Here is a 16968-nt window from a genome sequence, read left to right on the forward strand (position 1 = left end):
TGCATGCCCATTACTCTGAGCTGCCAGGGTTCTGTACAAACAGTATGCCAGCCAATCACAACATGATGCCATTCCACCCACCATGACGTGCATTTCCTCTAGGCAGAAATGTAGTTGCTACCATCTTTCTAAGCCTTACTTTTTTAGAAAAAAGTGTCACAATTGCTGTCTTGGATCCAAACATATCAGTACAGGTATAGGACCCATTATCCAGAATGCTCGGGACCAAGGGTATTCCGGATAAGGGGTCTTTCCGTAATTTGGATCTTAATACCTTAAGTCTGCTAAAAAATCAATAAACCATTAATTAAACCCAATAGGATTGTTTTGCATCCAATAAGGATTAATTATATCTTAGTTGGAATCAATTACAAGGTTCTGTTTTATTTCTACATAGAAAAAGGAAATCAGTTTTAAAATTCTGAATTATTTGATTAAAATGGAGTCTATGGGAGACGGGCATTCCGTAATTCGGAGCTTTCTGGATAACGGGTTTCCGGATAAGGGGTCCAATACCTGTATCAATTTTATGATGCCCAGTTAACTTAAATAAAATAGGAAAATTACATAGAAAATAGCACATAAATGAGAAACAAGTGGAGTAAAATCTTTCAAATGTTTTCACCACTCTCTTTCAGTCTCGCCTTCACCTCTTTTTTACAGTCTGAACATCCCCATGAACCTTATCTCTGTAGGCTGTAGATGCTGAGAAAAAATATAAATCCAAAGTCATTTAATAAATGCCCATGATTGGCACTTGCAAAGTGAGTATTCAGCAAAATGCCTGGCGGGGAGCAAGTGTGCAAAAACAACATCAGTTGCCCCCTGAAAGATTTTACCAATGCAGGATTGGTAAATGAGCCTTTCAGTCTCAAGACTTCAAAGCAGTGTCGGACTGGCCCAACAGGGCACTGGGTAAAAACCCAATCCAGCTCCATGCTATTTCTTACCAAGGTGCCACATCCCCATCCCTAATTGCAGCTGCAAAATCAATGCAGCATTTGGGGGTGGGTGAGGTTCTTGCCTAAGCAGGGGGAAGGTCCAACCCTGTTTCAAAGTGTCCTGCCCTAACTGCTGAGTTAATTATGATTCTCTAAGAAAGGCAGCACCCAGTGTGAAAAGGTGCCTGCGGTCAGAAATCCTTATTACCCCCACTCCCAACCCACTTTGGTATCTTCCTAGTTCTAAGAACAGCCTTGTTTGCTGTGTGTGTAACAATAGATATATCACTAATATATGTTAAAAAAAAAAAGTTTAAATCTCATTAGGTCACTAATAACAAACATTGCAGATCCATTCATTATTCCATTTACAGTTCATTTCTATTCATTATTATTCAATTGTTTACAAAAATGAAATAGCTTGAATGATGAGAACACACCTCCCATTTACTGCTATAGAAGCTTACCAGGTTTTAAGGAATTTCTTCATCTAAATTTTTGAGGTTTTTTGATAAATCTCAACAAATCGAGTTTGGAAAACGAGAATTAAAAAAATTTCAAAACTGCAGAAAAAAAATGTATTCTTGAAATTTGTCTCTAGATGTTCCATACTGAGACCCATGACCTTTTATGGCTTGAATTATGGTCTTTTGCATGTACCATTGGGTGGGTAGCAGTTATGTGTTATACATTATATACAGTATAAGAATTGGTTTTGAATTTGATATAAATGTAATGAGATTTTATGCAAAATGCATATATTTTTAATTTCTAGAACATTGTGAAGTTGTAGGCCTCCCAAAGAGGTCTATTTATCAAAATTACCATTTGTGTAATTTTTTTTCTACTTTGATTAACCTTGAATTTAAAAAAAAAAGCAAATGCTATTCATTAAACAATCTGAATGAAAAAACATGAGCGAATAAAACTGTAAAAAAAAAAACTCTAAACTCTGAATAACTTGAATTCATAATTTTCATGTCATTTTTAAGTAGGTTGCAAAGCTCAAAAAAATTTGAAAAACTCGATTGACTAAATAGTCAGAATTTAGCATAGGACATTTTTTCACTTAATAAATATTAAAAATTTCTGTTTTTTAAACTGTTATTAAAATTCATGATTAATCTTGATTATTACCTAAAAAAAACCAAATGCAAATGTCGATAACCCCAATTCCAAACACACCATTTCGTACACATATGGGGTCCTTTATTCCTATATTACATGCATTAAAGGGGGAATATAAAGGCCTTTCTATAGCATGGATACTCCATTTATTCTTTTCAATGACTAATTAGGCAAATGATATTTTGAACAGCAGATAAAGTAGGATCTCTGCCATAATAAATAATGTCTTGCTGGACCAGATTAAAATAAAGTTGCAATAATCTGGTAAAATGTGGAGAAACAGACAGTCTGATGCAGAAACTAAGCTGCCACATACTTTAATTGCTTAAAGGAGAAGGAAAGGCTAATAAAGAGTTAATCTCAAGCTGCAGGCATACCTTCAGTTCTCTCAGTAGTGCCCTTAAGTCTCCCCATATTTCACCTGTTCAGATGATCTGAAGCCAAACAGGAAGACAAAACGCTGAGCTGTGTAAAGAAAGTTCCCATAATGCATCACTCCTGCACAGACACTCAGACCAAGTGAACATGCTCAGTTAGTTAGACTATGGGGCTGATTTACTAACCCACAAATCCGACCCGAATTGGAAAAGTTCCGACTTGAAAACGAACATTGCGCAACTTTTCGCGTAAGTTTTAACGCTACGAAAAATGCGCAACTTTTTACGCAACTTTCGTAATGGATACGAAAACTCGCGTTTTTACGCAAAAATCGTATTGGTAACGAAAAATTCGTAAAGAATCCGAAAAAATCGCAAAACATACGAAAAAATTGCAAAATACCGATCATTACGAAAAAAACGCAATCGGACTCCATTCGACCCGTTCGTGGGTAAGTAAATCAGCCCCTATGAGTCAGCTTCCTGCTGATTGGCTCAGATCCACATTCCTAAGGGGGGGTGGAGTTCTTAGCATTCTTGAGGCAGGGAGGAGCAGGAAAGAGCACAAAGCAAAGAGCTGTGTGTCTCTGGCACAGGAATTACAGACACGACTAATCTTTTGACAGAGAAGTCAGTGCAGCGTTTCTGTGAGTGCTTATGGCTGTATTTACATAGAGCTTTCTGATAAAGCTTACTTAGTTTGTACCTTTCTCCTTTAAAGCAGGGATCCCCAACTAGTGGCTCACAAGCAACATGTTGCTCACCAACCCCCTGGATGTTGCTCCCTGTGGCCTCAAATCGGGTGCTTATTTTTGAATTCCTGACTTGGAGGCAAGTTTTGGTTGTATAAAAACAGGTATAATGCCCAACAGAGCCTTCTGTAGGCTGCCAGTGCACATAGGGGCTACCAAATAGGCAATGATAGACCTTTTTTGGCACCCCCGGGAATTTTTCTTTATTCTTGTGTTGTTGTTTAAATGTAAACTCTTTTTACATTTAAATGTAACTCATGGGTAAAAAAGGTTGGGGACCCCTGGCTTAAAGGGATTCTGTCATGATTTTTATGGTCTACTTTTTATTTCTAAATTACACTGTTTACATAGCAAATAATTCACTCTACCATTTAAAATGTTATTCTTGATCCAACAAATGTATTTTTGTTTAGTTGTAATATTGGTGTGTAGGCAGCCATGTCAGTGCATTGTGCCTGAGTCTGAGCTTTCAGAAAGAGCCAGCGCTACACATTAGAACTGCTTTCAGGTAAACTATTGTTTCTCCTACTCCCATGTAACTGGAGGAGTCCCAAGCCGGACTTGGATTTCTTACTGTTGAGTGCTATTCTGATATCTACTGTGAGCGGCTATCTTGCTCCCTTCCCATTGTTCTGCTGATCGGCTGCTGGGAGGGGAGGGGGGTGATATCACTCCAACTTGCAGCTCAGCAGTAAAGTGTGACTGAAGTTTATCAGAGTACAGGTCACAAGGCTGTGGCACCCTGGGAAATGAAGAATATAGCTTCTAAGGAATACGGATTAGCTCTTTTAACTGATGCATTTTATTTTTTTTTTTAAAAACATGTTTTCCCATGACAGTATTCCTTTAACTCAACTGGACACAGTATTCACATGCAAACTGGGAATTGGTGTGCCCCTGACTTAATGCACATTGCTGATAGTGTAACTACAATGTCAGGGAACCCAAGTAACTTCTGCTGCTAACTGTACAATCAACCCTCAAACCCCCACACACGAGCGCATGCAAGGGGGGATAGGACTTGGGTAACAAGTGGGTGGCAGGAAGCAGGTGCCAAGGATCTGGGAGCGGGGAGAGCAGGGCTGGAGGCCTGGACTAGGGTTTAGGCAGACAACAGGTATGTGCCTGGTGCCCAACCCCCCCAACATTGTGCCATAGACAGTTACCTCTTCTGTCTACCCCTAGTTCTGGCCCTGATTCCTTGCCAAATGTATTGCTTGCCATTAGCAAAGTGTGAGCTTGTGATCTGGCTATAAACAGGCTGTGCATGATCCCTCACTCAATTTTCAATTTGGAGATGTCCTTCTTATTTGTTATAGAGATCTGTTTATTTGTCAATAACAGCTGATGCACCTTTGGAACCTTGTTATAAGGAAACTAGAACCGAGGCACTAATGATATAATAAAAAGACCTTACATCCAGAATAAAATTCAAAACTTTTAAGCAGCAGATGCCCTAAAGCTTTTGCACTTTATTTACGTGGTTTTTGTAACAAATTTAAGATGTAGTAAACAACAAAATATCTTGCCCCAAAGATTTATAGAAAACTTCATTCAATGGCTAATTTTTTTTGCTCTTCTCCCTGAGTTGTGTGTGTTGTCCAACTGGGTTTATAGCAATGTTGGGAGAGAAGCACAAAGTATAAAATGTGACATCATAAGAAATTGGTTGCCAAGGTTCTAATGTGCAAAGCCCTAGTCAACAGTTCATTAGTGATATAAATTCAAGTAACGTATATTGTGTCCACTAAAAGAGGAAAGCACAATTAGAAATAATCTCTTCTCTTTAAAAGTTGGAAACACAGTTTGCTTGGGGCCCCACAGAAGTGAATAATTAGCAGTAGGCCAAAAATGTATAGTAGGGTTGCAGAGAGACAGGAGTTTAATCGTTCAGCTTTTAATATATTTATTACATCTACTCCCGACCCAATTTGGAATCATCCTAGCTCTAATTATAGCCTTGTTTGCTGTGTGTGTAACAATTCATATAACTTAGTACATGCTTTGTTGACTGCGGGCAATAAGTTTCTGTGCTTTTTTATTTAGACATTCCCAACATCAGTGGGATTGAAGTAAAGAAGGCTCTGATATAAAACAACTGCTTTTATTAGAAAGATCCTTTAATAACATTTCTTTTAAGTAAAAAAAGAAAAGAACATACAATGGTGGTGTTGTAGGTGCTCAGGTCGATTAAAATGCATTGTCAGTGGGTTACAGAATTAAGCTTTTAAATATAGTCATTAAGCTTCAATAGAAAGTAATATTTCTAATCACTCCCAGAAGGAGATGCTACATCCTCAAACCTATCCTCCAGCCTATCAGTAAACTGAATGAAAAAGAAGAGGATACTCTTCTGTTCTACCAATAGCAGACTCCTTATATAAGCAGGGCAATGACCTGTGAGGGAAGTGAAAATGAGTTCTGAATGAGTTGACAACAGTTGTTACTAAAGCTATAGAGTTGTCCCAGGCAGCTGTCAGACTAGAGTTGGAGTCAGTGAGCAGGCTGATATGTGACAGCAAAACCCTCACTTGTTGCCTTATTGGGCACCTGCCCAGCAGGCTAGGGAAGCTGGGTATACTCCTGGTTGTATGTAATCTGACAGCTACTCTGGGGTCTCTTTTGTGTCCCTGATAGAAATCATTTGAGGCACCTGACGGTTCTGAAAAGGCAGGTGAAAGCCAATCACTGTATGCAGCAAAGCAGCATATATTTATTTTTAAATAAATAAAAGCTTTTTAAATAAATAGACGCTTTAAGTCAAATGTATCTATCCTTTTAAGCCAATAGCACACTTTTTATACCACAAGTATAACGTATAAGAAAAACATTAATGCTGCCATAAACTCCACCCAGAAGCAGTTGGTAATACATAAATACCTTAAATATGAATGCCAGCTCCAACCAAGAAGCTAGGTGAGAACATTCCCTCTGGCTACTGTGTAGATCAGTTTAGCAGGGAAGGCAAAAAGCCAGAAATTCATATGAATAACTGAATGAAGGGAGCTCCAAGGCTTTCTACAGTCATTTGCCAGATCTAAAGGCCAACATCTGTTGTTAAAAACTCAAAAAAATCATTGAAAAGTGTATAATATTAAAGAGATACTGACACCAGAAATAAAATCTTTTTTACATTTGTCATAACATTGTCTTTGCATGCTTTTTATAATTTTGCCATAAAAGTATTTGTTTGATGCTTTTACATTCCCTATCTGATCCCCCATGTTCCTCTATGAGGGGGCGGCCATATTTGTGCAGTAGGAGTCCGTTAGCATTAGAAGCTATAACTGACAGGCTGAGAAGGGACAGTCGGGTTGGCAAACAGTCAGGTTTAAGAACTTTGAGTAACAATTACTTACAAAAGCAGCTCTACCAGCAAAAAATTATAAACATGACCTATAGGGAACTTTTTATGTAGATTCATATTTTGAAAAGTAGTTTTTTCGTGTCAGTATCACAGTGAATTACCTTATGAGAACTGCAGATCCATTTATGTATGTAACAAAACTAAGGCTGTGCTGATTCCTGGGTTCAATGGCATATTTTTTGTGGGATTTGGATTTGGCCAAACTAAAACTGTACCCTGCAAGTCCATCAGCAAAAGAAGGTGACAATTTTTTCAAATGACATGTTTTTCTCCTTTTATAAAAAATATCCTATACACTATTTATCCAATATTAATTGAATAAGGTTAAGTGTAGTTCCTGCAGTAATTAAGTCAAATCAACTGGACTTGCTGTGTTTTTCTTGAAGAGGTTTCACCAGTCATCCAACTGACATTCTCAATTCAGAAAAAAAAACAAAGCAAGTCCAGTTGATTTGACTTTTTACTGCAGATATACCATGACCTGGATGAATAAGAATCTTCACAAACTGTTTGAACAAATATTTGGTGGGGAATCTGGTATGTGGCCATATGCTGATATTATGGACTGGGTGAAAAAAATGAACACTATTTCATTTATATTTTATAATGTCTATACACATTTAATTAATAGAACCTGGAAACAGCGTTAGACATGGCTATGACTGATAAACAAGAATTTCAAGGCAAAGTTGACAACATAGTTAGAAAAAGACAAGATAGGAGTGGTGTGCTTAAGCAGGTTGGCAGTATTTTGGGGGTTTCATGTGCTTTAAATTGAAATATGCAGCTGAGGTTTAGATTTAGTTTAGGGTTCTGACAAATCTTTGGTGTAGCATTCAGTATTTGGCTAAAGTCAAATATTATGAATTTTGTCAAACAAATAATGCAATGTAATCACATTTTTTCAAATTGTTTAAACACTTTTTTTTTTTTAAAGAAAAATTACAAAATGACAGAAGAAAAAAGATAAATTGTTAATTTCTATCTTTGATGGGATGTTGGAGGAAAAGAATCACCATATAGAAATATACAGATTGTCAGGTTAAATAAACAGTTTTCATTTTTGATTGAACTGGTCCTTAAATAATCTCTCATAGCAGACGTGACATGAACAACTGTGATCATATGTGTAATGGGTGGACTTTTTTGGCTGGTACAGCATTAAGATTAAAAGTTTTCTGTGCACAATAACTTGTGCCCATATATTTTTTTTTTTTTTGTATTCAAATCTTTATTAATGCACAAAAACAAACAACTCGTTTTATACATATTATCCTTGTGGTCTTAAACACATTTATATTGTACATTTCTTCATTTAGGTCTATTCTGCAAGATTTGTATACAGTAGGACATATAAGTTTCAACAAGGTAAGTAACTTAGTGCTATGAGATAATTCTGTATTAGTACTATCTACTATTATTTTGCTTTGTCTTATTCGGTAAATGCATATTTCACAATTTGTCATGAATGTTTAAGTATGAGACTCATGGTTGCCAGGTTTCAGTAAATTTTTGTGGTGTGGGTGATAAGGAGGATGTGATTTCCTCCATAAGATAAATTTCGTTTACATTCGATAACCATTCCTCTACGGTGGGAGGGTCATCGTTTCTCCATTTCCTGGGAATTAGGATTTTAGCAGCTAATATCAATTGCATCAATAGACTCCTTTTAAATATTTTTTCGGCTTTATCTGTATGTAGTAGCAGTATCAGTTGGGGGGAAAACCTTATCTGGCAACCCAGGATCTCACTACTTATTTGTTCAATCTGTTCCCAGAAGGTTTTCACCTTTGGACATGTGTACCAGATGTGGGAGATTGTCCCTCTCTCACCATTACACCTCCAACATTTATCATTCTGTATCAAACGCATTTTGTAGAGTTGTGTTGGAGTTCTGTACCAGTATGATAAGATCTTGTATGAATTTTCTTGGAATTTGTTGTGCCCATATATTTTATCTTTCAAAAATATACAGTGAATGTAAACCACCACTTTTATAAAGAGCTTAAATCAACCAATGATTTTAGAAAGATATAACCAGTCCTTCAGAATCAGATTTTTCTATCTTGCGTATCAAAGCAATTATGCAAGGAGAGCCAGTAATGGAGAAAAAACAGGTATAGATATGTGATACCTTATCCCTATCCCTAAAAGGCTACAAATTACGGGAAGTACATCTCCCATAGAGCACATTTTAAATAAATAATCAATGATGACAAATGATTTTCTTTTGTCCAAATGTATTTTAGCAGACTTAAGGTATGGATTTCCTAATTACAGAAAGATTCTTTCTACAAAACCAGAGCTCCCAAACATTCCAGATAATGGGTCCCATACCTATATTTAAATTACTTTCCAAAGAAAAAATGAGTTCAGAGTTTAACAGTTGCCCATAATACAATATAGGTGCAGAGGTATATCAGGCTGACTTAAAAGATAAAAAATAAAATAACCATATAGAACCTAATTGCTATGGAGAGGCAAATAGAAGACTAGTAATAAAAATAGTGCAATATTTGGATTGCCATAAGTTTGTTTCTATGTAATACATCCAAGTCATCAATTCTACTTACTTGTTGCTGGTACAAGTTGCTCATAAAGTGTTTTACTTCCATAGGTACCTGCAACCAAGTCTTGGATATACATCAAAGAAGTAAACCAATGGAGGCAATAGCTATATTGGTATCCTATACAAAAAACAATTATACTATAGTACAGTTATTTATATATTCAAAGAATATAATGAGTTTATATTATACACCATAATTATATCATAATGTACATCAGAAACATGGTCAGGGTTCTGCCTGCTTTGCCTCTCTTTTAACTCTTTCAACATTGCAAACATTAATTCTGATTTTGGAAAGGTTTTAGGCAAATAGTACATGAGGCTGTTCCTTTGCCCATGCAGATATGCAGGCGAAGAAACAGCCTTACCCTTGCATTAGCTTTCACAATGTCAACGGCTTTGTTTTCTACTCTGTTAGTAGTGTAGCTCATTATATTTAAATAAATCACAATCTAAACAGGAAACAATTACAAAATTATAAATATATGTTGAGTACAGTATATGCATGTTATATGCTTCTTTTATTATTAACCTTTATTGATATAGTGATGCCATATTGCGCTGCACTTTACGAAGATTATACATCATTTGCACAAGGCCCACTGGAGATCGTAAACCAAGGTCACTATTAAATTCACACACACACACTAGTGTCAATATAATCAGGAACCAGTGAACCTATCTGTATGTATTTGGAGTGTGGGAAGAAACCAGTACAAATGTGGAGAGAGCCTACAAATCTAAGCAGCAATGCTAACTGTTGTGCCAACTGCATTCCCAAGACTAATCTGGCTGACTTTTGCCAGAGATCTGCTTATTGCACTGCAAGACAGAAGCCAAAGCCAGAAAATGGAAATCATTTTGGTTATTGATCATTTGCCTTTCTTTTTTATGTGTGAAAAAACTCTGCAATTGCATCATTTCAGCAATATAACAGCTTACAAAGTAGTTTATAATTTTTAAAATTGTATTAAACTGTTTTTATTAATATTCCAATTTTTGCTTTACATTGTGTGTTGTTGCTGATGATTTTTCTTAGAAAGTGAGTTAAATGATCTATTATTAGGAAATTGGTTAGATCTAATTCTCTGTCTATTTTTGTTGAATTTTCAGTTCATTTCTCCTTCTAATGTATTTATTTATTTTTCCCCAGAGTCGGGAGAAGCACAGCATCAGATGTCAGATTTGGGAGCCTCCATCAGGCCAGAGGAGGGTTAGAGGGAACCAAGGGTGTGTCTCTGTGCAATGTCACTCATATGATGTCAGTACTAGCATGTTCTGCCTGGGATCTGTGTAATGATCTCTGAATGCCCTGGCCTCCCTCCATTTTCCACTCTTTTTCTCCTCCTCTCCCCTTTATTTTTTCCTTTCTATATGGATGGGGCTTGTCCTGGATAGGCACAGTTCATAAGGGTCCAAGGAGGCTGTATCACAGACTAAGTAAAGTTACACCCCCACCCTTCCAGACTGTGCCTCTCCTAATCTGACAGTGCAGGGCTCCAACAGAAGGAGAGCAGATTGTTAAACGCCAAAATCCTGCAAGATCTCTCTCTCCCTCTCTCTCTCTGTTTGCACAGCTAACACAGCAAAGAAAAACTCCAGAGATACACGCCAGCCAGCACTCACCTACTGGATATTTTATTCTCCTGCTCTTTGCCTAGAGAATTCATACAAACCTTTCTTTCCAAGTTACACCAAATGGATTTTAGCTGCTTGTATGGGCTTTTTGCTTGCCTTGTAACTTCTTCCTGCTGGGTACCCGTGGAATCCTTTACTAACAAAGGTAAGAATTCATGGAAAAAGTTATGTTTCTCTCTCTTTCATTCAAAGTGTGTTTTTTTAACTACTGCAGTTTTTTAAAAGAGCAATACAAATGTTAAAAAATGTCCTATTTAGAATACAGTCTGCGGTCTTCTCCCTTCTGACATTTTGTGCAGTGTAACTCTCCCTGCCGGCAATACTTTCTGACACCAGCCTTTCCCCTAAATGAGCCCTACTCCTCGGTTTCCTCAATAGCCCCTCTCATTTATAGACTTATTTATCTGGCATGGTTATTGGGTTTAGTGTCACTAACTGTGAATGCTGACTGATATTACATGCAGGGGTCCAGTTCTATGCATTTGTAGCTCTGCAGAAGTGTAAGTAGGTTCTGCCAGTGTCTGGCATTGCTGGAGTGAAAGACATGGACAGGTTGAAATCACTTTGACTCCGTGTTTGAACATTTATTCTTTTTAGTCAGTATATCAGTGCATTTGTTTTGACAGGTGTCATTAACTTGGTTTCACCCAGATGGGGCTATAAGCCAAAGTATTGTTTGATCGCCCACCTTCTGGAAGAGGGATCCTGGAAATTAATGGATAGCAAAGTTATACATGGGGAGTAGAAAAGCTCAGCATAACTGCCAGTGCACATTCCCCCTATTCTGCATTACTAGACACTCTCAATCAGTGCAGCCATGGCAGCTATGTGAATTATGAACGCTGCGAATACCAGAAGGCACAGTGTGTTACACTGGGACTGTAAAAGATCTTTTTGAATAAAGATATCAACATTGCGTGCCAAAACAAAGTTGAAACAAATAAACAAGTAAAATCATTGACATGTATATCAATGCTGTGCAGGATCTAAAAAATATGGTATGCTCCTTCTTCTAAACTGTTAGAAAAGTTCTAAACCATTAAAAGTTCTTATTTATTTATTCCTTGTAGAATCCATATCTGGGAAGCTAAGTGAATACGGGGTGATTGTCCCATTCAGTACGGATCACCTAGGGCATTATATTTCGCACGTGGTGTCAGCAGCAGGAAGTAGCAGAGGCGGTCTGACCTCAGAGCACCCTGGCCAGACTCAGAGGGTTGCCCGCAGTGCGCCCGAATCATATGATAGGCACTTATACTTCAATGTCACAGTATTTGGCAAGCAGCTGCATCTTCGTCTCAAGCCTAATAGACATCTGGTTTCTCATGGGGCTACTGTGGAGTGGCAGGAGGACTTCCAAGAGACCTCTCAAGGGTCACTCCATGCTGGGTGTGTGTACACAGGAGACATCACCGATATGCCAGGAGCAACTGTGGCCATCAGCAACTGTGACGGACTGGTATGTAATGTTGACCAAAAACATATTTTCATTTCTAGCTTTTCTTGAACATTGTCAAGGCATTGTATGACCAACCTTCTGTTAGTGAACCAAAACAGGCAAAACACTTACAACTTACTAGGGCTATGTATGCTTGTAGCTTTCCTGTACTATTGTATATAAGGAAAGTAGTTGCTTCATACATTTTAAACTATATTTATATAAACAGGAATTTTTTGTCAATCAAGTACAGGAACATTAACATGCTGCCCAACAGTAACGTGCTGCCCAATGAGGATCCATGTACTGGTACTATGTGAAATATTGTACATTGTTTATATGTATGTACAGATATTGCAACGTTTGGCACACAAAATACCAGTAGTAAGCATATGAGCTATTATATCCAAAATGATGCTTTAGGGTTGGAAGGACCACTACAAGGAAGGTCCACTTCTATTGCTGCCAGCTTAGCCGGGACTCTAGCCTGCCAGCAAGCTGGTATAATAGATCATTCTCACAGTGCAAGGATTTTCTTGGAACTCTGTATGAGTTTAAAAGCATGCCCAGCAACCAACGGGTTTTCCATGGAGCTATAGCAAAATAACCTAACATGATCATGATATTTATTTCTGTAATTAACTTAAATCTGAGTGCCAGGGATTAAAAGAAAACAGTCATATTAAAACAAGCTGGGCACGATACTTAACATTGCACATTTCCAGTGTCTCCCTATTAAAACACAGAGAATGACTTTAACTTCTGCCAGCTCTTCCAATGCCAAAAATATACTTAGTCATCTCATGTGAGGTTATTTCTAGCAATGCCCGAGTTATAAATGTCTAATTGCTGTGTACTCTATGTGTAAAGTTACTGGCCCTTAAAGCCCAACTGTTTCTGCAAATAGACATTCGGTGTTCTTGAAATCACTCTTTCCTCTTGTCCTTTGGCTCACAAACATGCTCATCGCTTGGCAGGCATCCCTCTTGCTATAACCTACAAGCGTTGTGTCTCATTCATAAGCTGAAATTCTATGAGACGGATCTTTTGACAGCAGCAGCAAAATGAAAATAGAGATGTCTGCATTACATTGTAGCTTGTGTTGTGGCTACTGGATGAGCTATTCCAACACCATGAATATTGCCAAGAGAACACTGTCATTCTATAGAGGAAAATGGAGCTTTTATTGTTGAAATACTTTTTTTCCACAAGTCATTTTTTTAAAAATTCCCAGGCAGCGGTTTTCGGTGCCATATCTATCAAGGCTTTCATGCAAATTAGCCATGTGTCATTTCTCTTGCCTGTTGAATGTTTTCCAGCACCATAAGAATTCAGAGCTGACTAATTCTTAGACTCAGAAGTAACCACACCTAAACGTGCACATATGTTCAACATTAGGCATGGGTATAAATCAATGAAGTAATGACGTTATTTAACTTTAATGAAATAATTAGGAAGATTTGTAAGATCTGCAAGTGATCAGCTGTGGTGAATTCATTTAGTTTACATTTTCTATGACCTTTTCATCTTTCATATTGGAAAAGAAGGGATGTTTTTCCGCATCGCTCTGCACATGGAGCAGACACTGACTTCAAGCCAAACAGATAGCGTTTACTAATAAGGAAATGGAGTGTATAAAGGGTGTTTGCTAAGGGGGTTGTCTATATACAATAATCTTACTCATTGGTGCCTAAGTAGCGGACTTATTGGGGGCATGCCAGCCTCATGTTCCTTCCTGTGACTGACAGTTTCTTTCATGGATATTCAGACTAATATACTGACTACAGTAAGCACTTTTGTTATGGATGAGAATCACCTCAAATGCATCAAAGGGCATATTGCATTAGAGATTCCTGTCCAGTGATGAACTGTCGGACACCTTTGCCCTGTGTTAGTTTAGATCAAATCCCCTGACATCAGAAACTCAAGTAGAGGGCCAGACTGGAACACAGATGGTAGACTATATAGGGAGGGACAGGGAGTTGTTAACAGTTCAGTCAAAAACAGCACTGTCCTGACAGGCATGGGGAAAAAGACTGATTCACAAATACAGCCTGAAAAATGACTACCCTGAATACATCTGTGTTTCAGTCTATGGTCAGGTTAAATTCTGCATAAGTATGTATATGATATACATATTACTATTGTTTGGCTTATTTTCAGAAGTCATGTATATATTATAATTTTATCAAAACGGTTTCACAAACGCTTGTGGTAGACCTTGTGCTGTCCTTTTAGATCAGGGATCCCCATCCTTCTATACCCGTGAGCCACATTCAAATGGAAAAGTTTTGGAGAGCAACACAAACATTAATAAAGTTCCTGGAGGTGCCAATTAGAGCTTTAATTGGCTATTTGATGGCCCCTATGTTGACTGGAAGCCTACAGAAGGCTGTTTGGCTTTACACTGGGTTTTCATGCAACCAAAACTTGCCTCCTAACCAGAAATTCATAAATGAGCACCTGCTTTGAGGCCACTGGGAGCAACATCCAAAGGGTTGGAGAGCAACATGTTGCTAAAGAGCCACTGGTTGGGGATCACTGGTTTAGACAGTATAACTATGAAATACTTTTGTTGCACTTATTAGGGTACAAAGTGCAGTTCACCATGAGCAAAAAACGCAATCAGTACATATTAGTGCAAATTTATTATCATTGAAAACAAACATCACTGGTGATGTTGCCCCTAGAAACCAATCAGCAATTAGACAGTCACCTACAAGTTAGAAAACAAAAACAAAGATCAAATTGGTTTCTATGGGCAACATCAATGAAGATGTTTGTCTCCAATCTTAATAAATACACCCCTAAGTGTTCTCAGTTTAGTTATATGTGGTCAAAGTGTGTGCAGAGCTTCATTAGGTGCAAGTCAGTTGCACTTGCAGGTGCCATACCCAAATCATGGCTTCTTCAATTTTATTACTACTACATCACTGTTATTGGACTATTTAACTGGATATTCACCACATGTCCAAGGGTCATTCATTATGCAAAACCTATAGCTCAGTCTATTGTATTATGTTAACACACCAGGTATAAATCTTACTAAGTAAATCTCCACTATATAATACTTACCTCTAATTTTAGTCAAATCCACACACAGAACAAATTCACTCTGGCTGTAGATCCAGATATGATCCCAAATAGCCTAATAAAACCCTCTAATCTAGTCAAACCATACTTATACTCTTAGTGCAGAGACCTGTGTGTCCCATGAAAACAACACTGTAGACGTCCCACTCCATCTGGTTACTGGGGGGGGGGGCACAGGTCTCTAGCATTTGGGTTCAGGGTTAGAGTAAATGACAAGTAGATTATCAAGTATAAACAGAGCATGTACTGTATGATTCTCCTGCCATTATTTTGACAAATGACTTTTTGTTTGGGAGGACCTGGAAAAAGTTTCATTTAGCAGTGCTACTTTAAGAATGGTTAGTGCACTACAAACCAGTTATGGTTTAATCTTGGTCAATATGCTCAACATTTGAGAAACATTGAAGAAACATTGCTATGGCCACTTTGATATATGGGTATGAAATATTATCTTGCCAGAATTCCATGCTATGTATGTCTTAGTTCAGAGAACACTCTTATTACCTTTATTTACGCAGCATATTGTTGTATACAGGGAGTCAGATTAAGTGGCAAATAACAAAGTAGATAAGAATATAAATCTTCTACACAGTTTAAAAGCTGATTTTCTAGTTCCCTTTAGTAAATCTGGGGAGCCCTGGGTGCCTGCTAGCTAGATTCCCATCACTGATGTTCCATTAGTCAACTTTTAGCACACTGGTTTAGTCCAAATGACATAAGTATTCAGTGCAAAGCAATCTGAAACTCCAAGGGGCATGAGAAGTTCACAAAACTATATTGGCTTTTTGGTTAAGTGCTTAAAGGGGACATACATGTTTCCTAAAACTGACTCTCTTGCTCCTCCTAGCTTGCCAAAGTTGGTATCTCACAGATGAGAAAGGATTCTCCAAAAAGTATTCATCATAGCAACACTGTGTCAGTAAACTCCATGTTATCTGATATATTGGGATTGTTATACAATTATTGCTTGCCAGTGCCACACTGTAATCAAACTTCTGAATGGTGGAAATTGTGTTTGGAGCTAAAATAAAATGGTTTGACCCCTAAGAACCCAAGAAGAGTCAGTTGCAGACAGGATTCCCATTCCTGCTTACGCAGGAAGTCTAGTATTGCTACAAAGATATGACCAACTACCAGAGATTTTGAACCATAATTTGTGTATTAAAATTGAAAAATTTGCATGATCTATTAACAAAAATGGCAAAGTTCAGTGGAAAGCTTTAAAATCGGTCTTTCATGACCCTGAGGGCCCAAGTGCAAAAGCACTAAAGGGTGCAAGGTATGAGATGTGCCTCCCCCGGCCTGAGTCTCTTGGATTGAGCTCTGACTGCCCCCGTTCGCCACACAGAATGCCCAAGGCATTGCGCAAAGTGCCAAAAACTGGTTGACTGTGGCCATTTTTCACTTTACCCATTGCCTGGGGCATTGTAGATAAGGCCTCACGACTCTCTGGAACAAATGAATCAGTAATCGAGATTGCGACTTTTTCATGGTTTGTAAAAAAAAAAAACTGTGAAAAAAGCTAGTGTCCAAATTACCCTAGCAACCAGGCAGTGATTTGAATGAGAGATTGACATATGAAAAGGAGAGGACCTCAATTGAAAGCCAATTAATGAAAAGTAACAATAACATTAGAACTGTGGCCTCACAGAACAATAGTTTTGG

The 16968-nt window shown here is 37.8% G+C and overlaps 1 protein-coding gene across 2 annotated transcripts in view; it reads left to right on the plus strand.

Annotated features, from left to right (window-relative positions):
- The first annotated feature begins 10298 nt into the window (after nt 1-10298).
- adamts14 (ADAM metallopeptidase with thrombospondin type 1 motif 14) overlaps nt 10299-16968 on the plus strand; it is a 76131-nt gene continuing 69461 nt past the window's right edge. For both annotated transcript variants that reach the window (XM_031906242.1, XM_031906243.1), the window contains exons 1-2: nt 10299-10917; nt 11843-12231. In XM_031906242.1, coding sequence (XP_031762102.1) covers nt 10833-10917; nt 11843-12231 — 474 coding nt within the window. In that variant the 5' untranslated portion in view covers nt 10299-10832. The remainder of the gene's footprint in view (nt 10918-11842; nt 12232-16968) is intronic.

The sequence above is a fragment of the Xenopus tropicalis genome, chromosome 7, assembly GCF_000004195.4.
Source record: "Xenopus tropicalis strain Nigerian chromosome 7, UCB_Xtro_10.0, whole genome shotgun sequence".
Classification (NCBI taxonomy): domain Eukaryota; kingdom Metazoa; phylum Chordata; class Amphibia; order Anura; family Pipidae; genus Xenopus; species Xenopus tropicalis.